At 46.8% G+C, this 27040-nt stretch overlaps 1 protein-coding gene across 4 annotated transcripts in view; it reads right to left on the bottom strand.

The window, feature by feature from the left end:
* Window positions 1–27040, bottom strand: part of TRIM66 (tripartite motif containing 66) — a 79318-nt gene that overhangs the window by 18464 nt on the left and 33814 nt on the right. For 3 of the 4 annotated variants that reach the window (XM_089329009.1, XM_008265793.5, XM_008265781.5), the window contains 8 exons: window positions 25630–25777; window positions 23914–24046; window positions 23500–23616; window positions 21468–21582; window positions 19891–20037; window positions 17302–17419; window positions 14093–14988; window positions 12560–12724 (listed from right to left, as the gene is read on the bottom strand). In XM_089329009.1, coding sequence (XP_089185135.1) covers window positions 12560–12724; window positions 14093–14988; window positions 17302–17419; window positions 19891–20037; window positions 21468–21582; window positions 23500–23616; window positions 23914–24046; window positions 25630–25777 — 1839 coding nt within the window. The remainder of the gene's footprint in view (window positions 1–12559; window positions 12725–14092; window positions 14989–17301; window positions 17420–19890; window positions 20038–21467; window positions 21583–23499; window positions 23617–23913; window positions 24047–25629; window positions 25778–27040) is intronic. The other variant, XM_089329015.1, reaches the window with a different exon arrangement.

Below are 27040 nucleotides of genomic sequence, written 5' to 3'. Positions count from 1 at the left end.
TTCTTGAAATGTTTCCCCTCTCAAGTGTATTTGATGTAGGCCTTTTGAGGATTTAGAATGCAGTTCTCTGGCACCAAAGTCACTTTCAGTTTTGTCCCATGTGCCTCTATCCCTCCTCTCTGGGCTTACCCCCTGCACACTCTCTCTCATTCTCTGTTCTGCAATCTTGACCCTCCCCCTCATCTTCCTCTCCTCCTCCCATCGTCTCTTTCTCTCTCCTTCCTCAGTTTTTCTTCCTTCTTATCTCTATCTGTTCTTATTACCCCTCCCCCTTATTATTTGTTTAACCAGTTTAGTTAAACTTATATTTTCTGTTCTTAATTCTCTATTTTAAAAGCAGTTTATCTCTGCAAAGAAAGGTTTGCTTTTTATATTTTCCTTGGCAGTTCAATAGTGTTCAATAAAAAGGCTTTCGTTTGCTCTAAATCCCAAGACTAAATCCCAAGATGAGAAAGAAAGAGGAAAAGGAAGGGTGAGAAGAATACTCAAACCAAGTTGAGTAAATGAAACATGGAGTCCAGCTTGAGGGACTGAAGCTAGAAACCTGCCTTGGCAAACACATCCAGCCTGCACCCCTAGGCAGCCCCTTGCTGTCCTGCTCACACACTGCCATGGTTTTCTAAAACTCCATAGTCCCTATCTGTGGATGAGAATAGCCAACGATGACTGCATTCCCTTTTTATAATATATGACAATCTAATCCTATGACTGCATTCTTTTACCCTTTCTCTATTGACTATGTATATTTAATGCACTTCTGGTGCTCATTCATCTACACACACTGGACAAAGATGGCTCTCAGTATGATTCTTGCTGTTAGCAATCAAGAGCACTTCAGGGACTGGGGCTGTGGCACAGTGGGTTAATCCTCTGCCTATGGCGCTGGTATCCCATGTGGGCACCAGTTCTAGTCCCATCTGCTCCTCTTCTGATCCCACCCTCTGTGGAAGATGACCCAAGCCCTTGGGCCCCTGCACCCACATGGGAGACCTGGAAGAATCTCCTGGCTCCTGGCTTCGAATCAGTTCAGCTCCGCTAGGGAATGAACCAGCGGATGGAAGATCTTCCTCTTTGTTTTTTCTCATTCTCACTGTCTGTAACTCTACCTCTCAAATAAATAAGTAAAATTTTTTTTAAAAAAAGAGCGCTTCAAAATTCATCTGGGACTATCCAGCTAACAACAGTTGGTGCTGTATGTCACAAGTTAGGCACAAAATAAAATCCCAACAGATAAAACTTCCCAAATTAGTGGTAGTGATCACATTTGTAGGACAGGAACTCTCTTATCCTGGCTAATTTGTGCATGCCATAAGATGGGAGTAAACATGAGATGGGCGCAAAGGATGTGCAGACTGTGTTGTGGAAACTCTGTGCTGTTTTTTTGTTTGTTTGTTTATCTTCTATCTATCTATCTCTAAGACAGAGCACACTAGCTCCCATCCACTGGGTCACTGCCCAAATTTCCACAACAGCACAGGCTGAGCTGAGGTCAAAGCTGGGAGTCAGAAACTCAATCCAGGAAGGGACTCCGTTACTTGAACTATCACTGCTGCTTCTCGGGGTCTGCATTGGCTGGGAGGCTGAATTCAGGAGTTAGAGCTGAAAATTGAACCCAGGCCCTCTGATATGGGATGCAGGCACCCCAATCTGGCATCTTAACCACTATGCCAGATACCCACCCCTGCTATAGTTTATTCTGAGGTAAGCCTGATAGAACTGCTCTCCTCACACTCAGAAGAGTATGGGGTCAGGAACACATCCTAGACTAGATCACACTAGACTGGTTTCTTTCATCTTCATATCTATAATCAGGCTCAAGGAAGTCCGTGCTATCAGGAGGTGGGGTGAAGCTCAGGTGGAGGTAGCAGGAATCTGGGAAACTTTTACAGGAGAAGGAACTCAAAGTTTTCTTTCCTTCCCTCCTTCTTCTCTCCCTCCTTTCCTTCTTCCTCTCTCCCTCCCTCCTTTCTTTCTTTCCTTCCTTCTCCCTTCTTTCCTTCCTTCTCCCTTCCTTCCTCCTTTTCTTCTCTCCTTCCTTCCTTCCTTTCATTCCTTTCTTTCTTACTCTAGTTCTTTTTTTCTTGCCTCACTCCACGTTTCTACAGACTATACAAACGCAATAGGATTTTTGGAACTCAAATATATTGTCTGTAGTTGTTTTTGTTACCCCATCTAGGTCTCTGGAGTGAAGAGCTACAAAGTATTAAGATATTAAAACAAAAAAATTATTTCATGTACAGGAAAAAAAAATAGAAAAGAGCTTCGATCCTACTTGGCTGCCAGGGCTACAAAATGAGTATGGTCTGGAGCAGGCTAAAAATTAGCCTAGCAGATAAGATGCCCACATCCCACATCCAAGTGTCTGGGTTCAATTCCTGGCTTTGTCTCCTGACTCTGGCTTCCTGCCAATGAAGACCCTGAGAGGCAGTGCTGAGGTTCACATAACTGGGATCCTGCCAACCTCATGAGAGACTTGGATTACATTCCCAGTTCTGGCTCTTGTCAGGCCTTGCCTCAACAGTTGCTATTGGGGGAATAAAACAGTGAATGACAGTGCTCTCTATTCCTCCCTTTCTCTGTGGATCTCTCTGTCTCTTAAATAAATGTTGTTTTAGAAGTGAGTGGGATCAAGGGTAGAGCCAACTCTTATGGCAAGAAAGCCAGTTGAGACTCTAAGAACCAGAAATAAGGAAAGGCCTTCTGGAGACCATGCTGAAATTGGAAGGGGACCTCAGAACACAGCCATGGTGTCTGGCATTTGGTACCTCACACACAGAAGGAGCCCATCTGTCAATGAAGATGACATTGCCTGTGCTCTCAAGCACCCAGAATTGGTCAGAAGTCACATGGAAAAAGGTCAAAGTGTGTTTCAGCTGTGAAGTCTGATTCACTGCCACTTTCAGATTGTCAACTCTGTATTTGACACCTGGGCTTCACTTTCACATATAAAACTTTCAGATTTCATGGGGGAGAACGTGTATTCTCAGGTTTACAAGTGACTTCAAACTATTTCCTACTTCAGAGAGAAGAATCAAAATGTCAAAAAAAAAATCACACTGATAATCACCTCAGGTCATCTTTGGGGGATGAAGGTGACAGCACGGATCCTAGAGAGCCTCCTCTTACCACCCTCAAGCGGCCATTTCCTCACTTGCTCCTAATTTTCTTCCCTTCTCTCAAACTGAATGTCCCTTTTTCCTCTTCTGTCTCATATCTTTACCTCTTTCTCCTAATCTCTGTCTGCCACTTGCCTGACTTGTCTTAATTAGCTCACCTATAACCCATTTCACCTACCAGTATTTATCAGTTGCCTGATCTGTGACCTCCCTAAATTTCAACCCCTTTTACCAGTCACCCATGCAATCCTTCATTTGTCTTCCAGTGGTTGGTGTCCCGTTGTTTGTTCCCCTTCTGCTCCCTACCCTCACCACCCAAATCTCTTTTTTGGAGTTCAATATGTTGACATTATTTTTCTAAAGATTGCCACCTGGTGCTTCCAAAATCCAGAGACAATATTGTTCTTTCTTTATAACAGGAAGGGAAATTGAGACACAGAGTGATTACCCAGATTTCCCAAACGCATACAAGCCCAACACTAGGAATCCGAACTCAATCTTGAAAATTTGCTGACTGGTTTAGATTTTGTGCCATTAGCTTGAAAGCTACTAACCTAGTAAGAAGTGATTGAGAAGTCAAAAACAGACACTTAGTGCACACGCCCTGAGTTTAATATAAATTTCAGGTTCTTACAGCAAGATAATATTGCTGAGGATAAAGTGGTGCTGGTAGAGCAATGTTCTACAAAAATTAATTTCCCAGATATCTGAAACATACTTATTTCAATAACAAAATACAAATGGCTTACATTATTTTAAATGGGAGTACTTCTAAAACGCTTCATATACTACCCTGTCTTATTGAACAGAGTACATCGAGCTCAATGAGAGCATTCCTTAGTGACATGAAATTCTGTTGAACTACTAAGTAATTCAGTGATGCTTTGGGAAACTTCAGAGAATGCAGAGCTTAGCTTGTCTTGTTGTTCTTGTTGTTGTTGTTGCTAGTGACAGCTAATTGTATTTAACCTTTGTCCCCTCAGAATATATTTTAGCAAAAGTGGTTGCTGATAATAATTTTGATTATAGAACATATGTGTTTGAAAGTACTAGTGTTTTAGAGAACACTGGGAAATTTTAATATTTTGCTAACTGGAACCTGGTTGTTGTTGGTTACTAGCTCCCAGATGGATGCATTATCAAAATTGGGAGAGACAGATTTCAAGCCCCAGAAGTTTTATTTCAGCCTCATCTGTTCAGTGTTGAGGGAGTTGGTATTGCTGAATTGCTTTTTAATACAACCCAGGCATGAGCTTATCTTTTCATTGAATGACCTCATACTGTGTGGCACTTTTCCAGGTGAAGTTTCTCTGTCTTCTCCCTTGTTGTTATCTGTCACTACAGAAGTCTTGGCTCCAGGCTTCTAATATGGTAATTGCTATAATAGAGGAAAACTAAAAATTCCCAAAGAGAATCATATACTTAAGCTTGCTAGATCAATAATGCTGACCGGCTACCTGCATGTGGGTTTATGGTCTCATACAGAATATAATGCATGGATTTGAGACATCTGTTTCTGTTGCTGCTCCAAAGCTCTGCCTGATCACCTCTGGTTTCAGGTGTTTGTTCCAGGGGATAAAAGTGCAGTAGAAGAAGGGATCATTAAGAGTTGTGCTTTGGAAACACACTGAAGGCCCTCACTCTGGCTGAGGAAACAGATGAGAAGACAAGGACACAGGTAAACAGATTTGTGAATTACATAATTAAATCCCTGAAAGATATGATCTGGTCTATAGCAATGTATTTGGAGACTATGAAGGCAGGATACCTAATATAAGAACTTCCTCATATATGCCAGGGTTTAGCATATGAGTTTCAAGTCATTTCCCTATCTCTGGGCTTTAATTTCCTCTTCCACAGACTAATGTAAATCTTACTGAGCTGTTAAAAGAATCAAATTAAGAGCTCAAGAGTCAAAGTGCTTTGATAATGCCATCCACCTGAGTCGTCATCCTTTCCTCTTCTACATCATTCTTAGCATTCTGCACCATGAGAGTGCTACTGCTTTTATATCATCTCCCAGAAATAGACCCCGACTCCTCGTAAGCCATGCGCAGCATCCTGGTAGTCCCAAAGTCCTCTGCTGAAGACCTGGGGCTCCCTATGAACAGCAGGAGAGGCACCTCTTGCAGGTGAACTGGGGCTCAGTTGGGGCTCTCTGTGATGCTTTCAGCTTTGATTCATGAGAGCTTTGAAGAAAGAAAGCAGGTCTACTTTCCAGCAGTTGACTAGTTCAGAAGTATGAAATGAAGCCATCAGAATGTCCTCCAGTTTCACTTGGGCTGTAAAGGAGTTCTGTTGTATGGTTGTAACCATGGTCTTTCTTCAGAGTGGCTGAACCAAGATTAGAAGGCGTAGGCAACAGCTAGTATAAGAAAAAAGTCAAAATTCATTCAAAAAATATCCTGCAGGATGCAGGGAAAGTGGCAGGATTAGCTTCTCCTGAGATTTCAGAGCTCATGTCACATTCGAGAACTTCCACATCTCATTTTTCAGTCACACTCTGTTTTCACCAATAGCCATTTAGCACCAGCTCCAAGGGACTTGCTTTAACAAAGTCTTCCTTGTGTTGAGACAGAGATGGTGTGGAATACACAGAAAAGTGCCTGGGGCCACCGATTCCCCTGGAATGTGACCTTCAGATAGTTTCTGATTCTCTGGCACTCAGGGGCCAGCACAGGCTGAAGGCCAAAACATCTTTCCCAGAGGTTAGGTCTTAAGACCTCTCCCCAGCAAGGCCTCAGGCTACTTAAAGATTATAAAGACAAGAGAGTCTAGCAGGTGAGAAGCCAAATGGAGTCCTATTTCTCCTCCTGCAGTGCACAAGAGGCAATGTAACCTAGCCAATGAACACAAGCTTGAGTCGGGAACCTGTACTCTAGTTCCTGTTTTTAACGTTGCTCAGGGCTGGCTGTATAACTCTTAGGTGGGTCACTTAACCTCTCTGTGTCTCAATTTCCGTGTCTTTCAAAGGGGAATAATAAAGTGGCTTCCTCATAGTATTGCTAGGATAAACAAAGAGGTAAAATGGAATAATCATGTAAAAACCTACGAAAAAAGACTAGAAAAATACTACACAAAGTGTCATTCCACGATAAGCTGCTCCACGTGTTGCTTGGTATCCTCAAGTTTCAAGCCTTCCACCCAGCCCCACCTCCGCTGGAAGCTCTTCTCACTGCAGTCGCTTTGTGTATAACCAATGCTTCTCTTTGTCAAGGTTGACTTCTCTTTGTCAATACAAAGCTTTCTCTAGGCCATGAAAATAACCCTAATCATCCTTTTAATGGGAGTCCATGAGGAAACCCATAATGCATCTGAAAAATGCCAAGCCATCTGCCCCTACAAACCTCCAAATGAGTCTGAGTTAATAAGGTCCAAGATCAACAAAAACTGAGAAGTTCAAGTTCCTAGGACTTTCACTATCCCCACTGTCAATCTTTGCTGCTCAGAGAGCACTGTGGGCCACTCACACAGGCAGCAGACTCCATGCTTCCAAGCAGCTCACCTCCTTCCTTTCGTATTGTGTACAGGAATACAACTGAGACTCATCAAATGAGCAGTGGCATTTTTTTGCATGGCTTTCATGAGCACTTGAGCACTGGCAAGTCCCATGCTTGCTTCTGAACTAGAACTATCTTCCTTCTGGTCATCTTCTGATGTGTCTTCCACAGGGTAACAGCAACAATTCAAAATTGAACATAGTTTTCCCCCGATGCTCCCATCCCAGTGCACCAAAAGAGACCTGGGTATGGAGCCAAAGGACTTTCTTTGCCTCACCTCCTATTGTCAACCACACAGAGTCCAAAACTCCTGTGACCTGATCTCTTGAAATCCTGTATCCTCTTCACTCCCATCACTACAGATTTCATTTAGCCTCCTACTTCTCTGTATTCTGAGATCCCTTACCACAGCTAAAAAGTTTTTTAAATTAAACTACATCCTTCCTTGCTGGAAATTCATTCACTCTTATAGCCTCCAAGACTGAATCCCAACTTCAAAGCATAATCTAGAGGGCTAGCATTGTGGTGTAGCAGGTTAAGCCACTGCCTGTGGGGACTGCATCCCATAGGGGCACTGATTCAAGTCCCTGTTGCCCTGCTTCCAATCCAGCTCCCTGCTGATGGTCTGGGAAAAAGTGAAGGAGGATAGCACAAGTGCTTGGGTCCCTGCTACTTGTGTGGGAGACCTGGAAGAGGTTCCTGGCTCCTGACTTCAGCCTAGCCCAGCCCCAGCCATTGTGAACATCTGGGGAGTGAATCAGTGAATAGAGGATCTCTCTCTCTCTCTCTCTCCCTTTCTCTCTCTCTCTCTCTCCTTCTGTCTCTCTCCTTCTCTCTCTGTAATTCTGATAAATAAATAAATCTTTTTTAACCCATAATTTAGAAGGTCTTCCAAGCTCTCTGGTTTGAATCACTCCCATTTTCCAGTGCTTTTCCCTATTCTTTCTTTCTTTCTTTTTTCTTTTTCTTTTTTTTTTTTTTTTTTTGACAGGCAGAGTGGACAGTGAGAGAGAGAGACAAAGGTCTTCCTTTGCCGTTGGTTCACCCTCCAACGGCCGCCGCGGCCGGCGCGCAGCGGCCGGTGCACCGCGCTGATCCGATGGCAGATGCTTCTCCTGGTCTCCCATGCGGGTGCAGGGTGCAGGGTGCAGGGCCCAAGCACTTGAGTCATCCTCCACTGCACTCCCTGGCCACAGCAGAGAGCTGGCCTGGAAGAGGGGCAACTGGGACAGAATCCGGCGCCCCGACCAGGACTAGAACCCGGTGTGCCAGAGCCGCAAGGCGGAGGATTAGCCTAGTGAGCTGCGGCGCCGGCCCCTCTGTTCTTTCCAAGCCAGATTATCTGAAGCCCACTAAGTGTCCCAGGCTTTCTCTCAAGTCTGAACATTCCCAATTGCCTTTCCCTTCAACTATTTGTTCTACACCTTCCCCTTCACTGAGCCAATTTTTCCTCCTCTCAGTTTATTTTTAAATATTTATTCTATTTATTTGAAAGGCAGAGTGACAGAGAGGGTGATACAGAGAGGAGATCTTACACCTACTGGTTCACTCCCCATATGAACTCAATATCCAGAGCTGGAACAGGCAAAAGCCAGAAGCCAGGAATTCCATCCAGGTTTTCAACATGGGTGGCAGGGGTCCAATCACTAGGACCATCTTCCGCTACTTTCCCAAGTGCTGAATCAGAAGTAGAGCAGCTGGGACTCAAATCAGCACTCCAATATGGGATGCTGGCATCATAGGCAGTAGTTTAACCCACCGTACCACAATGCTGGCCCCCAAATCTCAGTTTCTTTTGTTTTTTAAAGATTTATTTAATTTTTTGAAAGTCAGAGTTATACAGAGAGAGGAGAAGCAGAGAGAGAGAGAGAGAGAGAGAGAGAGAGAGAGAGAGGTCTTCTATCTGATGGCTCACTCCCCAGATGGCTGCAACAGCCAGAGCTGTGCCAATCCGAAGCCAGGAGCCAGGAGCCTCCTCCACGTCTCCCACGTGGGTGCAGGGGCCCAAGGACTTGGATCATCCTACACTGCTCTCCCGGGCCACAGCAGAGAGCTGGACAGGAAGTGGAGCAGCCGGGTCTCAAACTGGTGCCTGTATGGGAAACTGGCACTTCAGGCCAGAGTGTTAACCCACTGCACCACAGCATCGGCCCCTAAATCTCAGTTTCAAAACATGTCCTCCAGGCCAGCGCTGCAGCTTATCCTCCACCTGCGGCACCGGCACCCTGGGTTCTAGGGACATCGGTTCTGTCCCGGTTGCTCCTCTTCCAGTCCAGCTCTTTGCTGTGGCCCGGGAAGGCAGTGGAGGATGGCCAAATGCTTGGGCCCCTGCACCCGCCTGGGAGACCAGGAGGCAGCACCTGGCTCCTGGCTTCGGATCGGCGCAGCGCGCTGGCCGTAGCAGCCATTTGGGGGGTGAACCCGGAAGGAAGACCTTTTTCTCTGTCTCTCACTGTCTAACTCTGCCTATCAAAAAAAAAAGAAAAAGAAAAAGAAAAAAAGTCCTCCAGACAGGCATTTTGCCTACTTGTTAGGACTCCCACATCCCACATCAGAGTAGTGGGTTCAGTGCTCAGCTCTGGTTCCTGACCTCAGTTTTCGGCCAGTGCAAATTCTGGGAGGCAGTGGTGTTAGATCCAGAAATTGAGTCCCTGCCATCCACATGGGAGACCTGGATAGAGCTTCCTGCTTTGGCTTGGCCTGGGCCTGATCACTGTGGTCATCTGAGGAGTGACCCACTAGATTAGAGCTCTCTGCCTCTCTGACTCTCGAATAATAAAAACAAACAAAAATGCTTTCTAGGAAGTCTCCTGTGGATAGCTCCATCTCTCACAGTTAGGTACTCCATCAGGGTACACTTCAATGACTATCACAACACTTCATCACAGTTTTCCTGCCATTTCTTATTTAACTCTCTTTCCCACAAGATGGTAAGCTCCAATGTGGGATTATGTAATTCATCAGTGTGTGCCTGGTGAGTAACATATGACACATACTAAGAGATATATACATACACACACATGCAGGCTAAGACTCCCTAATCCAAAAATCCAAAATCCAAAATGTTCCACAATTCAAAAATTTTGGAGCACTGACATGACACTGCAAATAGAAAATTTCACACCTAACCTCACATGATAGGTAGTAGTAAAAACACAAGCACACTAAAAATACTGTATAAAATTATCTTCAGACTATGCACATGAGGTATACACAAGGGGTCAGTGTTGTGGCATAATAGGTTAAGCCACCATCTACAATGTCAGTATCTCATATAGGCATCCGTTCAAGTCCTGGCTGCTCCACTTCTGATCCAGTCCCTGCTAATGTGCCTAGGAAAGCAGTGGAAGATGGCCCAAGTCTTTCATGTGGGAGATCCAGATGGAGTTCCAGGCTCCTGGTTTCAGCCTAGCCTAGCCTCAGACATTGCAGCTATTTGGAGAGTGAACTAGCAGATGAAAGATCTCTCTCTCTCTCTCTCTCTCTCTCCCTCCCTCCCTCCCTCCCTCTGTAATTCTGCCTTTCAAATCAAATTTAAAAAAAATTTTTAAGGCCGGTGCCATGGCTCACTAGGCTAATCCTCAGCCTGCGGCACAGGTACCCCAGGTTCTAGTCCTAGTTGGGGCGCCAGATTCTGTCCCGGTTGCTGCTCTTCCAGTCCAGCTCTCTGCTGTGGCCTGGGAAGGCAGTAGAGGATGGCCCAAGTGCTTGGGCCCTGCACCTGCATGGGAGACCAGGAGGAAGCACCTGGCTCCTGGCTTCGGATCGGTGCAGCGTGCCGGCCGTAGCAGCTATTTGGGGGTGAACCAATGGAAGGAAGACCTTTCTCTCTGTCTCTCTCACTCTAACTCTCTAACTCTGCCTGTCAAAAAAAATTTTTTTAAGGTATAAATGAAACAAATGGATTTTGTGTTTATACTTGGGTCCCATCCTTAACATACTCATTATGCATATGCAAATGTTCCAAAGTCCAAAAAAAATTCAAAATCTCAAACATTTCTATTCCCAAGCATTTCAAATAAGAGATATTCAACCTGTATTTCTGACATTGAATAAATAAGTAAACGGATTGGTAGTGGCTGACTCAAGTATAATAAGTTAAACCTCAGGGCTGGCGCTGTGGCGCAGCAGGTTGATGCCCTGGCCTGAACCACCAACATCCCATATGAGCGCAGGTTCGAGGCCCAGCTGTTCCACTTCTGATCCAGCTCTCTGCTGTAGCCTGGGAAAGCAGTAGAAGATGGCCCAAGTCCTTGGGCCCCTGTACCCACGTGGGAGACCCGGAAGAAGCTCCTGGCTCCTGCTTCGGATCGGCACAGGTCCGGCTGTTGTGGCCATCTGGGGAGTGAACCAGCGGATGGAAAACCTCTCTCTCTCTCTCTCTCTCTCTCTTTCTCTCTCTCTGCTTCTCAACTCTGTGTGTACCTCTTTCAAATAAGTAAATAAATCTTTAAAAAAAAAGTTAAACTTCTAGGATAGGTACAGATAAAAAGCCACTAATATCATTAGGCCTTCTCAAAACTTCAAGTATCACCAGGAACTTCCAAGTTATCATTTCATTTGTGCCATCCCTTCCTGTCTTTTCTTTGAGAGAGAGAAAGGGAAGAGGGAGGGAGGGAGAGAGAGAGAGAGAGAGACTTCAACTTCAACCAGCTGGTTTACTACCTTAATGGCTACAACAGAACCAAGAACCACATTCTGGCCTTCCCCATGGGTGGCAGGGGCCCAAGTGCTTAGACCATCATCCACTGTCTTCCCAGGTGCATTAGAGTAGCTAGGAGTCAAACCAGCATTATGGTTTGAGATGCTTGCACTACAAACAGTGGCTTAACCCATTGTGCCACAATGCCAGCCCCATTCCTTCCTCATCTAAACTTGCCTCTCAAGTGTCACTGAGACAGACACATTTCTAGATGACAATGGTGTTGCTGGAGAAACTTGATGAGGGGTAAGTACACAGAGCAGCTAGCAGAGTTGGGATTGCAGGACCACAGGGTTGTTGTAGTGCTAAGGGTATGGTTTGGGAAGGTACAGAATAGCTGAAAGAGCTTCAAGTCCTGGGCTGAGTGGAGGTACCAGGAGGGCTGAAGGCAACATACCAGAGAAGGCAATAGGATAAGTGGAACAGGACTAAGGGACCCAGGGAGGGATGGATGGAGGTCATGTCAGAGTACTGAGGTTTCAGCTAAAAGGATTACAGGGCTGAAGAGTAAGGGGCCGAGTGGCAGCAAATAGCTGAGGAGTTTGGGTTTCTGGATTACTGCCAGGATAAGTGAACATGTCTAGCAAGCTGGAAAGCAGGGGAACAGGAAGACCTCCAATTGCTCATTTTCAAGAGACCTCAATGCTTCTAGGTGCTCAGTGACCTCTGCATGACATCCTTGTGGACCACTCACCAATAGATTCCATTGATTCAAATTCTAAGGCCAACCAACTTGGGGTTGTGGGGGCCATGTAAAATATTTTCATTGCTGAGGAAAAACAAATTTCAGGCTTTGGATTCAGACCTATTTCATTTTAAGTAGATCACATCTCTCTCTTCTTCTAGCTGTAGGGCCTTGGACTTCAATTTTCTTAACTATACATACAATATTAATTATGCCATCTCACACAAATATTGGGAAGATTAAGTGAGATCATGCTTGTGAAGCACCATATATAGTTATATGTACAGAATAAGTGTTCAATAAACTGGCTCTCTCCCTGTCCTCTTCCACTCTAAATGAAGCCAGTAGGTTCATTTTAAGCATACATGTGGGAGTGGGAATGGGGATGGACTATGTAGCTGACTCATTAGGACAGAAGGCATGAGTCAGGACTGTGCAGCATCTGTGCATGGAACAGGGACACTCCACCCCCCGCCCCATCAGCCTCGTCCAGGTGCCTGGGGAGTTGGCTGGCAGTGGGTCCTGTGTGATCAGGGAAAGCAGGCACCATTAGTACCTTTCTCACCACATTTGGAGAGGAGTGCTGGACGGTGCTATCCACTGGGGGGACAATGTGAGGAATTTCTTCCCCAGATGTCTGGGGCAAGGTAGTAGAAGAAGTATTCTTGTCAACAGGGAGAGCTGGCTTTGGGCCCTCAGATGCAGGGGACTCATCTGTAGCCTGGAGAAGAAAATAGGAATTTAGGTGGATTTCACACGGAGAGCAGCAGTGGCGGAATAAGCAGCAGTGAGGACCAACGCCCACCCTGCCCTGCCCACGGTCACTACCCACACACTGTGGAAAAGAAAAATACTCTTGTCTAAATTTTCCTTAAGAATCCATCTTAGCTTGACAGCCTTAGGATAGAACCCAAACCTAGGAGAATTCTGAACTAATTCTGTCATATTCACTTGAGTGATCATAAAATAAATTTTTACTTAGCTTTAGCTTGTAGCCCTCTATGAACTCTAGTCCCTTCTCTGTGATGACAGGGATTGTTAAATATCCCTTCAAAGGAATTAAGGAAGCCTTGGGGGAAGACATTTGAAGCATTATCTGAAGTTGTCAGTGCTAAAGCATAAGTGTAAGGCACTATATTTTGTAATTAAGCAAAAGTCTCTAGAACTAATTTGAAAATATATATGTGATTACAGATCTAAACAAGATAATACTGAAGAAAAAGGGGAAAGTGGCAGGGAGAAGAAGCTGGAGCAGGAGGTTCTGGGGAAAAAATAAGAGCTAAAAATGAAAATGCTGCAAATATCCCAGAGGTACATACTACACCTCTTCAACTGTCTTTTAGCTGAGAAAAAAAAGAGGAGCAATAGTTACTATCCCCCAAGGAGAGAACAAGGCCTCTTCTGCGGCATTACAGGAAAGCCAGCAGACCTGGATCTGAGTCTTGGCTCTACCTCTCAGTGTTGAATGAACTCTAGGCAAACTGCTTGCCCTCCCGAACCCAGACTTCTGTATCTATAAAATATAGGTGGTCACACTTAAAAGTGTTGTTGATAGGATCAATGATAGAATGTACATAAAACTTATCTATCTAGCCTAGCAGATGTGAAGTAAAGTCTACACCTGTACAGCGTTACCCACTAGGATCTACTGCATTCCCTCAATCCACTCTCTAAGTACTCTCGGTCCCCCTGTCTGGCATTCATAAGTTCCCAGCAAGGGAGCTGCAAGGCTGTAAAGACAAGAGATAGCCACCCCCTTTCTACTCTGGCACTGGCAGGAGTCCAGGCCCACTCAGAAGGGGCTATCTGTGGGCAAGTTCCCTTGTGTCACCCAGGAAGACAGGGCAGAGCCAGGGCTCCGTGGGGGGCATCAAGACCAGCTGCCTACTGGGACCAGGTCTATGTTTTCTAGAGCCTTCCTGAGATGGGAGGTTGAGCCCAAGGCACTTTTAAAATGTGAGGGGTGAGCTCAAGGCCACCCTAAGATGAAGAAACTGTCTTCCTGTGACACCCTGTGACTGGGAAGAAGGCATTCCCTGAGCAGTCCTAGGGGAGGAGAATAGAAGCCCCAAACCACCCTGAGGCTCACCTGAAGAGTGTCCTCCTGGCTCTGGGACTGGACGGGAGCCGGCTGCCTCACGATGTAGTTGATCTGCCCCACAATGGTTTGCTGAAGATGCTGAGGAGACTTGGTCTGACTCAGTTGCAGGCTGGGCTGCTGAGCCTGAAGAAGCAGCTCCAAGTCCTTCTGCATTTCCTCCAGCTCAAACTTGTGGTGCATTATGTCCACATTCTGGGAGCAGGCAGGCCCAGGGGGGCTCTCGTGCTGACTAGACACCACGTGCTGGGATGGAGGTAGAGGTGGGGGTGGCTGCTGCGGGGCTGGAGGTGGTGGAGGTGGCAGCTGCTGCTGTGGTTGCTGCTGAAAGTGACTGAGCTTCAGCTTCTGGTGGTGGCCAAACTGGACTTGGATAGAGGGTGTCTGTAAGGTGGGCGGGGCGTGGGCTCCTTGCTGGACATCCTGCGGAGGGACGATGCACACGGGCTGGGAAGTCAGCGGCTGCCCCAGCCGCTGGGATGTGCTCTCCTGCTCCACAGGAGGCTGGGTTTCCAGCCAGGGCTGGAGCAGCTTTGGTGGATGCGGACTGCAGGCCAGCTCTTTCTCCCTGGGTTGCAGGGTGGGACACTGCATTGACCCCAGCTGTTGGGACACCATCTCAGAGGGTTGCCTAAAGCCATGGGCTGCGTGTATGCTGGGTGGGGGCACCTGGCCTTTAAGGGAAGGTGAGACTGGGGTGCAGTGGGAGCAGCACACAGATGAGGAACACAGTGCCGGAGCCTGGAACTTGTGTGGGGGATGGTTTAGAGCCTCCTGCTGAGCCACAGGGGATTGGTGGCTTTGATAAAAGGATGACGTCCCCTGTGAGCCTCCATAAGCAAGAGTATCTGCCCGGGATTGCTGTCCGCCTTCAGTAGTTATGCAGCCTGGAAATTCAGAACAGAGAGTTTTTCCAAAGGTAATCCGCAGTTGCCTTCCCTTGCTACTGCTTGCTCCTAGGACCAAAGAACATCACCCAAAAACCTCTACCAGACACAGCGATTAAGAACTTCAACCCCTAATCTCCAAGACTCAGTTCAGAGACACTGTATGCCTACAGTGTCTAGCACTTGTACGGACCTGCTTTGGGGGCCTAGGATATTTGAGAAATTAGCTCAGCTTTACCCAGGTGCTCAGCCCTGACTGTTTCTATCCGACTAGGGAAACCACAAGCTCCTACTCCTTTTCTGACATACTCCAATTGAGAATCTGACAAAAGGAGTCAATATTTGGAGGTGGGAGGGAGTGCTGGAAAGTAGCAAAAGATGGAAAGTCGTCCCTGGGACAAATGAGCAGATGCTCCAAGTACAGGTCTCCAGGTACGGGCCAGTTGGATGGAAGCAGGGAAGCTCCAATCCAGGATCAGTTCCAGACACTAGCACTGCTCTCTAAGGTCTCTGTGTCCTTTGCACGCGAGTAGAATATATGTCTGGCTACCTCTGTCAAGGGCTCCTTAACCACATTGTTTTTTGTTTTTTTTTTTTAATTTTTTTATTTTTTTGACAGGCAGAGTGGACAGTGAGAGAGAGAGACAGAGAGAAAGGTCTTCCTTTGCCGTTGGTTCACCCTCCAATGGCAGCCACGGCCGGCGCGCTGCGGCCGGCGCACCGCGCTGATCCGATGGCAGGAGCCAGGAGCCAGGTACTTATCCTGGTCTCCCATGGGGTGCAGGGCCCAAGCACTCGGGCCATCCTCCACTGCACTCCCTGGCCACAGCAGAGAGCTGGCCTGGAAGAGGGACAACCGGGACAGAATCTGGCGCCCCAACCGGGACTAGAACCCGGTGTGCCGGCGCCGCTAGGTGGAGGATTAGCCTAGTGAGCTGTGGCGCCGGCCTAACCACATTGTTTTGATGAGGCTCACTTAGGGGAAGACTAAGCTCCTTAAGGGTAAAGGGTGTGTTTTATTCACCTTTGTTTTTTTGTGCCCAGCATGGGGCTTAACCTAGAGCAGGTGCCCCTCAAATGTCTGCTGAATTAAATCAAAGGGGTGAGGTAAACAAACAAATAAACAAAAAACCTAAATATAATTTATTTATTTATCATTTTCTCAAGTTCACATGAAGTTCAAAACTTCAAATGAAGGCAATAGTTAGCCATTACTTTAACAAGCTCACTAGAATGTCAACACAGGTACAACTTTGAGTTTTCTACACACTGCCTAAAGATGAACACCAGCAAATTGTTGGGGTGGGAGGGGAATGCACAAGGTCATGAATAATCTGCCTAAAACTCAACTCCAAAGGACGTGCGTAGGGCTGGCACTATGGCGTAGCAAGTAAAGCCACCGCCTGCCTTGCTGGCATCCCATATGGGCGCCAGTTGGGAGTCCCGGCTGCTCCACTCCTTATCCAGCTCTCTGCTGTAGCCTGGGACAGCAGTGGAAGATGGCCCAAGTCCTTGGGCCCCTATATCCATGTGGGAGACCTGGAAGAAGCTCCTGGCTCTTGGCTTCGGATTGGCACAGCTCCAGTTGTTGTAGCCAATTGGGGAGTGAACTAGCGGATGGAAGATCTCTCTATCTCAAGCCTTTTCTTCTCTGTGTAACCCTGACTTTCAAATAAATAAATCTTAAAAAAAAAAAAAACAGTGTGTGTAACACGCACACATGTCCTCACTGTTGCTGAGATATCCCTGCTTGTGTCTATACACATACACCCTGTGTGACCAAGGTAACAGGGACATTCATGTAGACTGTGAAACACAGGCTTGAACTGATCCCATTACAAATTCCTGTATTGCCACAGTGATTTACCCGCTTCATTCTCCCCTTCCCCTTCCAAAAAATGGGTTGCTGAGCTAAGTTCATGACCACTGACAGTCTTAGGAAGTGCTTAATCTTGAGCGTGTGCTGACTTAACCAGTGAGTTCAGCAAACACGCTATTATCTTTTCTTTCTTTCTTTTTTTGCCCACAACAACTAGCGCTGGTCTGGGCCCAAACCGGGAGCTTGAAACGCAATCAAGGTCTTCCAGGTGGGTAGCAGAAACTCAATTACTTGAGCCATCACAGGTGCTTCCCAGTGTCTGTATTAGTGGGAAGCTGGAGTCAAGAGTCAGAGCCAAAACCAGAAATTAAACTGAGGTACTCAGTTATGGGATACAGGCACCCTAACCTGTATCTTCATTGTTGGGCCAAGTACCTACTGCTCTACATTCATTTGCAATTGGGTCAGAGGCTACAGGGAGGGCCCTGACTCACCAAGGGAAGCCAGTTGCTTGGTCCAGAAGTTAGGCTCCCAGGTGAATTTGATACTCCAAGGGGAGCCAGGATCTGTGTTACAGCTAGTCTCCAGTAATCGCTGCATCTGAAACACAATCTGACAACAGCACCAAAGGTCATTTATTTGGGCATCTTGTGTCTGGATGAAATTCCCTTTAGCTCACTGTTAGGACAGGTTGAAGAGTTCAAAGTCACAGCTTCTAGCCTCTGGTCAAACCTCACCCCCCACCCTCAACTTTTCATTTCCTTGCATCTTAGTGCCTCCCCATCCTCCCAGCAGATCCCCTTCCTAGTATCATGGCTCTTGGAATTCCTAATAATCCTTTCTCTTCCAGGCCTCAAGTGATTTGTAATTCTCCCTCAGGATATCATTTGCCTAGTAGCCTTATTCATTCTACCATCACCTCAATTCAAAAGCCTAAAAGGGCGGATATTCTCCAAGTTCCCCACAGGTGTCCTTCTACCTATCAATTTCCATCCCAGTCAATTTCCCTCTTCCTCTGTCAGTGCCTTCATCTGTTTCCCACCACTAATTCCCATTTTTCTAGGACTTTGGCAAATGTCCAACTTATCCTGACATCATCTAGTTAACTAACAACCCAGCCAACATCTTGGCTTCTTACTTACTTTAGCTCCTTAATGTCAGTCAACATCTCTATGTTCAGTTCAGTCACCATACCCTGATCCTATTCATTGTGTAGAACCATCCTATCCACGGGGCATTGAACTCCAACAACTTCTTTGCTGCTCATAACTAGTTCAGTTCTGAACTCTGCAAGCCCTACTCCTTCAGTCCATAGGGTCTTCCCAGCTTAACATCTTCTTCAGTAACACATCACTAGTTCCCTAATCTTCTCCCCGTCACCAATTCCTAACCTTAGCTCAGTCCTGCCATCTCAAGGCCATGTTATCTGGGGCCACTTCAGGCATCAGTAATGTCAGGGGCACTCTGCAGTCCTTCTTGTCACTGCCTTTCTTGTCAGATTCCTCTTCCACTATCCTACTTACAATCTTTCCTTCAGTGTTCCTTACTCAATGCCTCTTATTACCTCCTACTTCACAGAGGAAAAAAGACACCATAAAGGACAGACTCCCCCAACTTGTATCCCTCCTACCTCCACACTTAACTCCGTTACACTGCTCCCTTCCTGTCCTCCAGCTCAGAGGAGGGGAATATCCTTGAAGTGAAGCTGGAGCTCAGAGCACTTCACTGCATCTGCCTCCTCTCTCCCTGCTCTCTCAGTGTGCTCACTCCGCCACACATCTCTGTCTTCAACCTATTCTCCCATATTGCTTGATGTGTGCAAAGTTCCTCCAACCCTCCCCCTTCTCAAGCTACTGACTTCCCTTCTTTTCATTTCTGTCTCTACATCCTCATTTGCCATCATCAGGCTCCTCTTGGTGGCTTTTGCCCTCTTACTTAGAGTGCTCAGAGCTTCTTTCAAAAGATCACCAAGGGGAGCCAATGCTGTGGTGCAATAGGTTAATTCTCTGATTGCGGCACTGGCATCCCATGGGGCGCCGGTTCTAGTCCCAGCTGATCCAGCTCTGTGCTATGGCCTGGGAAAGCAGAAGATGGCCCAAGTGCTTGGGCCCCTGGAAGAAATTCCTGGCTCCTATCTTTGTATCAGCCCAGTTGTAGCTGTTGTGGCCATTTGGGGAGTGAACCAGCAGATGGAAGAAATTTCTCTCTGTCTCTCCCTCTCTATATCTGTGACTCTACCTCTCAAATAAATAAATAAAATCTTTTTTTTAAAAAAAAAGATCACCATGGATTTAGTGATTCCAAAATCTCAAGGCCTCTCTTCACCATTCATCTTCTTTCACCTATATATCCTGGACAACAGTGACCACTCTGAACCTTCTGTGCACCACACATTCCTATTTCTCCTCAAACCTCTGACCACTACCTTCAACTCTCCTTCACTCTATGATGAAAATGATGGTATTCAAGACCTTCTCTCTTCTTCTTCCACACACTCTCCCGAGGCTATCCCAACTGATACCTCAGAGACTCCTAAATACAACCCTGACCAACCCTGACATTTCTCTTGACTCTCAGACTCATCTAACAAAGCAGCTTCTGGAAGTCTCCTTTCAGATGCTCTGCCAGCACATTAGACTCAACATATCCAAATACAAACCTCACAAGCTTCTCTCAAATTCTCCCTTCTCCTGGGCATCACCATCATCCCAAACCCAACATTTCAACATCATCTTCAACTCCTCCTTTCCTCTTAGGCCCCCAGAGCCCAGCAGCTTTCTATGGACTCCTCAGCACATTGTTCACATCCAGGATAATAATCCTTGAGCTAAAACAAGGAGCTACATATTTCCCGGCTGAGTTACCTAGAAGGAGGTCGGATCATTTCAGCACCTGAGTTCTTTGTGCTATGGGAATGGGTAGAAAGTAGGGTTCTCTTACTATTAACCAAAACACAATGATTGAACTTGAAAGATGGATGGAGGTGCTATCTCACGCCTCCTTTCAACCTAAAGAAAGGCATTTCACTGCCGTTGTGACAGAGATAGTGCTCTCAACTGCTTCAAGTAGGGGATTCCTCTTACCAGTTCCTTGCTGAAAAGGAAAGGGATACTTGTTTTGCTGCAGACAGCCCAATTGATAAAATTCTGCACATGCTCAAACTGACGGTTGAGAACCATGATGCTCTGTAACTGCTGTTCCAGTTTCCGCTTTCTCTCATTAGTAATGCCCTGGGTAGAGACAGAAGACAGAGTTCCTGAGTCCTGTTCTTGGATGACAGTTCACTTGCTTAGGAAGTCTGATGGGCTGTGTTATCAGTGTGGACAATGATGTAATCAGAGGAGACTGCACCCCTGAGAGGAGGGCAGCAGGACAGAGTGCTGCTGCCAGGGGCTGCTGTTGGGTAGGAGGAGGGGAGGGAGAGACAGTGGGAGACTTTATAGTGGCAAATATGGAATGAGTGATGAAAGAACTAATGTCTATATTTCTTGTACATAACCTCTGAAGAAGGTCAGTTGTTTCATGTCTCCATGTTCCAATACTATAACCCTGCACAAAGATGGCAGCTCCCTAAGATCTGCAATATTGTTAAGGGTTTAAACTGATTTTCCAGTCTTTAATGAGCTACCATCTCATAATTAGGCTCAACATTTTATGATACCAAAAGCAGAGGCAGGGGGCCAGCACTGTGGCTTAGTAGATAAAGCTGTCACCAGCAGTGCCAGCATCCCATATGGGTGCCAATTCAAGTCCCAGTTGCTCCACTTCTAATCCAGCTCTCTGCTATGGCCTGGGAAAGCAGTAGAGGATGGCCCAAGTCCTTGGGCCCCTGCACCCATTCAGAGATCCAGAGGAAGCTCCAGGCTCCTGGTTTTGGATCGGCACAACTCTGGCCATTGTGTCCAACTGGGGAGTGAACCAGCGGATGGAAGACCTCTCTACCTCTGCTTCTCCTTCTCTCTCCATATGACTCTAACTTTCAAATAAATTTTTTTATTTTATTTGAAAGAAAGAATTACAGAGAGAGGGTCTCCGAACAGGTGCAGGGGCCCAAGGACTTGGGCCATCTTCTACTGCTATCCCAGGCCATAGCAGAGAGCTGGATCGGAAGAGGAGCAGCCAGGACTCCAGGATGCCGGCGCTTCAGGCCAAGGCTTTAACCCACTGCACTACAGCACCGGCCCCATAAATAAATCTTTAATAAATAAAAAAAAAAAAGGCAGAAGCCAGCACTGTGGCATAGAAGATTAAGCCTCCACCTACAGTGCCAGCATCCCATATGGGTGCTGGTTCAAGTCTCAGCTGCTCCACTTCTGATCCAGCTCCCTGCTAACAGCCTGGGAAAGCAGCAGAAGATGGCCCAGTACTTGGGCCTTTGTACCCATGTGGGAGATGGGTTGAAGCTCCTGGCTCCTGGCTTTGTTCTGGCCCTGGCTGTTGTGGCTATTTAGGAAGTGAACCAGTAGATGGAAGATCTCTTTCTCTCTCTCTCTCCCTCTATTTCTGCCTTTCAAATAAATCTTAAAAAAAAAAAGAAAAGATAGAAGCAGCAGAGTTATAGAAATTACATATCTGAATTCTAGCCAGTTTGACATTTGTCTGGTTTCTGACCCGGAGAGGGCATAGGGCCCATCCATCCAAACCATCTATCCATATTTACCTCCAGTTCCTCTATGAGTCCGTTGGCCTGTTTGTTCAGCTCATTCATCAGAACCATCTTAGCCATTTTGATCTGGTTTTCCACCTTCCTATGCTGATGCTTCACTTCAAAAATCCTGTAAACATGATGGAAGAAAATACAGTGAGCCTTTCCCACGTGGCCTCTGAGGGCTGGGAGACAGCAAACGTAACAGGCAATGAACCAGGGGCTGCCTAGAACAGGGCCTAAAAAGCACCAAATATAAAGAAAAGAGAACCTTCCTCCACCACCCTACCCTAGGCACAACCCAGCACACTTGCTCTAAGTGCACTGAGTTCAACTTGGTTTTCTCCAGATAAACCTCAAATCCAAATTCGGGTCAACTGAGCAGCTCATCAACACCAGAGGCAGGACAGAAAGTGTGAATATGGGTTTGATGTCATGTTGTTACTTGTCTTAAAAAAGAAGACAGGAGGCTGGCGCTGTGGCTCAGTGGGTTAAAGCCCCAGCCTGCAGTACCGGCATCCAACATGGCTGCCCATTTGAGTCCCAGCTGCCCCACATCCAATCTAGTTCCCACTAATGTGCCTGGAAAAGCAGCAGAGGATGGCCCAAGTGTTTGGGCCCCTGCACCCATGTGGGAGAACTGGCTCAGTTCTGGATGTTGTGGCCATTTGGGTAGTGAACCACCAGATGGGAGGTCTCTCTCTTTGTCTCCCCTTCTCTCTATCTCTGTAACTCTGCCTTTCAAATAAATAAATCTTAAAAAAAAAAAAAAATGAAGATGCTACAATAAACTGTGCCATGAGGTGAAAAGAGCATGGATAGAGGGGGCCGGGAACTGTGGCATAGCGGGTAAATCCACCATCTGCAGTGCCGGCATCCCATATGGGCGCTAGTTTGCGTCTTGGCTGCTCCACTTCCAATCCAGATCTCTTCTATGGCCTGGGAAAGCAGTAGAAGATGGCCCAAGTGCTTGGGCCCCTGCACCCACGTGGGAGACCTAGAAGAAGCTCTTGGCTTCATATCGGCACAGCTCCAGCTTTTGCAGCCATCTGGAGAGTGAACCAGTGGATGGAAGCCCTCTCTTTCTCTCTGCCTTTCCTTCTCTCTCTGTGTAACTCTGACTTTCAAACAAACAAAAAAAAAGAGTATGGGCAGAGACAGAAAGTAGATTAGTGGTTTCTGCGGAGTAGAGGTGTAAGGGGAATGGAAAGTAATAATATATATGGGGTTTCTTCTGGAGAGATGGAAATGTTCTAAAAACAGGTTAACAATTACATATTATTGCATAATTCTGTGAATACACCAAAAATCATTGGATTGTACATTTCAAAGAGTGGTTTTACATATGTAAATTATATCTAACAAAGCTGTTTTAAAAACACAGAGCGTAGGCTTTGAAGTCACCACAGACATGTCTTCTAAACCAGCCCAGTCACTGATTAGCTGTGTGACCTCAGATAAGTCACCTAACCTCTCTGAACCTTAGTCTCCTCATCTGTAAAATGGAGTCAATCCCTGATTGGAAGAATAGAACAAAAGAATATACCCACGATGCCCAAGCCAGTGCCTGCCATGTGTTGAGCTCTCATTACATACTACTTGCTCTTTTTGTGGAAAAAAAAAAATAAAGTCAGAGTTCACATTATTTGTAGATTTGTATGGAAAACGCCAGGAAATGGGTGATAAAGAACAAATTGCCATGAACTTGCTACATCCTCATGATAAACATGGTCTCTTCTCCAGTATCTACTCTGCATTCTCATTCTCAAGCACTTATTTCTGGCTCACTCATAATGCACATACTGTAGTCCAGACTCACTCCAATTGTACTGGTCCAGTTTGACCTCAGTCACCAAGCGATGCCCCAAGGATCCCACAATGGCTCTGAGACTAGGGTCAAGACACACGTCTTCTAGGACATGTGCCCACATCTGCTTAACCACAGATACGTCCTCTTCATAGGGACCACCTCTGACGACCTGGTGCTGAACCCAGGATGTGAGGGAAGGAGCATTTCCAGCAATGGCAAAGAACTAGCCTGTGCTACCTGTCCTCGATTTGCTTTGCAGATGTCTGTAGACTGGATTTCTTATGTGCCACCTGCGTAGTCACACTTTCCAGAAGCATCCTCTGGTTTTGCAATACTTCTTCAACATGTCTGCACCTGGAGAGGAGGCAAGGAAAAGGCAAAGGAGACCTGAGTCCTACTCTGAGTGTACCAGCCAAGCAGAAATCCCCAGAGCACACCATCTCTGCCAGGCCTAGGGAGGCCATGGGACATCTAGGGAAAGTCAAAGGCACTACAGGCTCTTGGCCCATTAGGCCTTTTCCAGAGTAGCCTACAAGAGCAGAGAAAAACTTCAGCCCAAGGGACTGAAGGTTGGCCTGGGCAGAGAGAGGATTTTGATGCATGGGGAGTCCAGAACCCTCCAAGCACACTACAGGCAGTCACCAGCCCCACCTGTGTTCTTTGTGTTCCACCATTAGACAGCTATGGCAGGTGAGCACGTCACAGGTCTCGCAGAACAGCTTGAGTACTTCCTGTGTGTGTAGAGGACAGTACAAAGCAAAGTCCCCAGAACCACCATTCACTCCTGCCAGAGAAGATGGAGAAAGTGAGATTCTCTCACTAGCGTAGATCTCTCAGCTAAATCCTGCTAAGCAGCCCTCGGCTCTCCTTGGACACCGCAGAGACACAGAGCTTGTGAGAAGGTGATGCAAACAGAGGATGCCTCTTTCCAGCAGTGAGGGTCCATGGGCGCGAGGAAGAATTCAGGTTTAGCTTGGGTGGATTTGCTCTGCTGCCCAGAAACAGACCCCATGAAGCCCCAGCATCCCACCACCTGCCAGGGGTTGAGGACAGGGCTTTCTACTGCTGCACATGGATCTCCTGCAGAATAATGAATCCTCCAAAATTAACCTAAACTCTTCATTAATCAGGATTCAGTTATTGTGGGGCTAAAACCAGCTATCAGCCTTGCCAGGTTACAGGCTAGATCACAAATTTGATTCCCATGTGTCTGACAAACGTAAATCCCCTCACTCCCCTCCCCACCACCACCACAATTCAAAAGCCTTGGGAACAGACTTTCAGGAAGTGTCTTTTTTTTTTTTTTTTTGGACAGGCAGAGTGGACAGTGAGAGAGAGAGACAGAGAGAAAGGTCTTCCTTTTGCCGTTGGTTCACCCTCCAATGGCCGCCACGGTTGGCGCGCTGCAGCCAGCGCATCACACTGATCCGAAGGCAGGAGCCAGGTACTTATCCTGGTCTCCCATGGGGTGCAGGGCCCAAGCACTTGGGCCATCCTCCACTGCCTTCCCGGGCCACAGCAGAGAGCTGGCCTGGAAGAGGGGCAACTAGGACAGAATCCGGCGCCCCGACCGGGACTAGAACCCGGTGTGCCAGCACCACAAGGTGGAGGATTAGCCTATTGAGCCACGGCGCCGGCCAGGAAGTGTCATTTAAAAGAGATAGTCCTGGGGCCAGTGCTGTGGCCTGGCAGGTAAAAGCTGCCGCCTGCAGTGTCGGCATCCCATATGGGTGCCGGTTCTAGTCCCGGCTGCTCCACTTCCGATTCAGCTCTCTGCTGTGGCCTGGGAAAGCAGTGGAAGATGATCCAAGTCCTTGGGCCCCTGTACCCGCATGGGAGACCCAGAAGACGCTCCTGGATCCTGGCTTTGGATCAGCACAGCTCAGGCCGTTGTGGACAATTGGAGAGCAAACTAGTGGATGGAAGACTTCTCTCTCTCTCTCTCTCTCTGTCTCTCCTTCTCTCTCTGTAACTCTGACTTTCAAATAAATAAATCTTTAAAAAAATTAAAAGAGTTAGTGCTAGATGGACAAATGGACAAGCTCTGACCCCTGAACTCCCACCACTGCTAACCTAAACAAACGACAAAACAGAAATGCAGCATGATTGTTCTAAACAGAGGTGGAACACAGGGAACTCATCTAGCTCCCATGGTAATTCAAGACCATTCTCCCACATTCTCACCACATTCACGTACCCCGACTCCCCATGGGGGAGAGGCTAGACTCTGAAGGAAACTTCCTTCCTCTGGGAAAGACTCTGGGGCTACCCTTTCTTTCCTTCCCAGCAGGGAAACAAGGTCAGAGTTATTGACAAGGACTTTTGCACCAGGGCATGGGAGCCAGTGGGGAGAGCGGGCTGTGGTACCTGGTGATCCTTTCTGGGTCCGGGGAAAGAGTGGGCCCCCAGGTCCAGGGCTGTGCTGGTGCTCCTCAGTGCAGGAACTGCACAGCCAGCGATTGCAGTAAGTGCACAGGATATGTGCTGCCTTCTTCTCCTTGCACTCGGAGCAGTTCTGGAAGCAGAGAGTTCTGGAGTTACTGACAATGTCCTCATTCGGCCTCTATAAGTGACCAACTCTCTAGGGACTGAGGTCCTATAGGGCTGTTCCTCTACTACTTTGAAGTGTAGTCTATTCTGGAGAGCAGCCTTGGAGTGAGAAGTCAGGGCTTGGAGGGAAAGCATCCTTTTTGACCTAAAAGAACAAAGGCTGCCTTGGGGCTGGTCATACTATCCCCTGCCTGACGCTGAGGATACCCAGATGAATAAGCCAGCCCGGGCAGGTGGTATCCATCACTGTTGTGATAAAGGATGCAGCAGGTGCTAAGAAAGAAAAGAGTGGCCACCAAAGTTTTCACAAACAGATAACATTTGAATTGGATATTGAATGACTAGTATACTACTCTCAGGTGGATGATGGAAGATAACAGAGGGAAAGCACAGGCAAAACCAAAACAATTCAACATGCCTGCAGAGGGGAGAAAGTCCCAGATACAAAGGGATGATCAAGTACAGCCATGAAAGAGCAAGTACAGGTGGAATTTCAGAGCTGTGATTCCACACCTGGAGTCTGCCTGGCCTGAGAGCCCCTTGTTCTCTCCTAGTCCAAGTGCTGGCTCATTTGGTCAGCAAATATCTTGCCAGAGCTGATGTAAAAACATTAGAAGTTTTGGAAACAACTGAGTCATACAAGCCACCAAATTGGAGCTGATCCTAAAAGTCTCACTGATTAAACTTGAAGTTAACAGTATGTAGAACCATCTCCATAGCACCCAGCTCAGAGCCTGATACAGGCAGACAGTAAGAATTAGATGCAGGGACAAGCGAGTAAATAAGTGAGTGAACAAAACAACAAAATCGAGTAGCAAGGAAACCACAGTGGTGAGATGAACAGAAGGGGCACCACTCAGTACGTGACGGGCAATCTAAGGAACGAGGGGCAAAGGTGACAGCTGGCAAATGGGCTCAAGACTAATGAACTCATTTAATCTAGGTTTGTACGTGAATTTCAATTAAGGGGGGGGGGAATAAAAGCCCAGTACTGATATTTCTCAGTAAGAGCTCTGAGAGAGAGAGACAAACACTTGGATACATTAAGTGGTCCTTAATGTACCTTCAGATACATTCACCTTCTGCCAAAGCACTAACAACAAAAGGGTGACAGCCTATAATTTTCACTTAACAGAAAACCCCTACTTTGCTTTCCCCATTTCAAACGTTTTTATTGTCTTCTAGATAGAAGGATGGATAGGTTGATGGCTAGGCAAATTGATGGAGG

Source organism: Oryctolagus cuniculus, chromosome 1 (assembly GCF_051225735.1).
Source record: "Oryctolagus cuniculus isolate XC-2025 breed Fujian yellow rabbit chromosome 1, ASM5122573v1, whole genome shotgun sequence".
In the NCBI taxonomy this organism is placed as follows: domain Eukaryota; kingdom Metazoa; phylum Chordata; class Mammalia; order Lagomorpha; family Leporidae; genus Oryctolagus; species Oryctolagus cuniculus.
The sequence above is the reverse complement of the archived record's forward strand: the minus strand, read 5'-3'. Positions and strand labels throughout refer to the sequence as shown.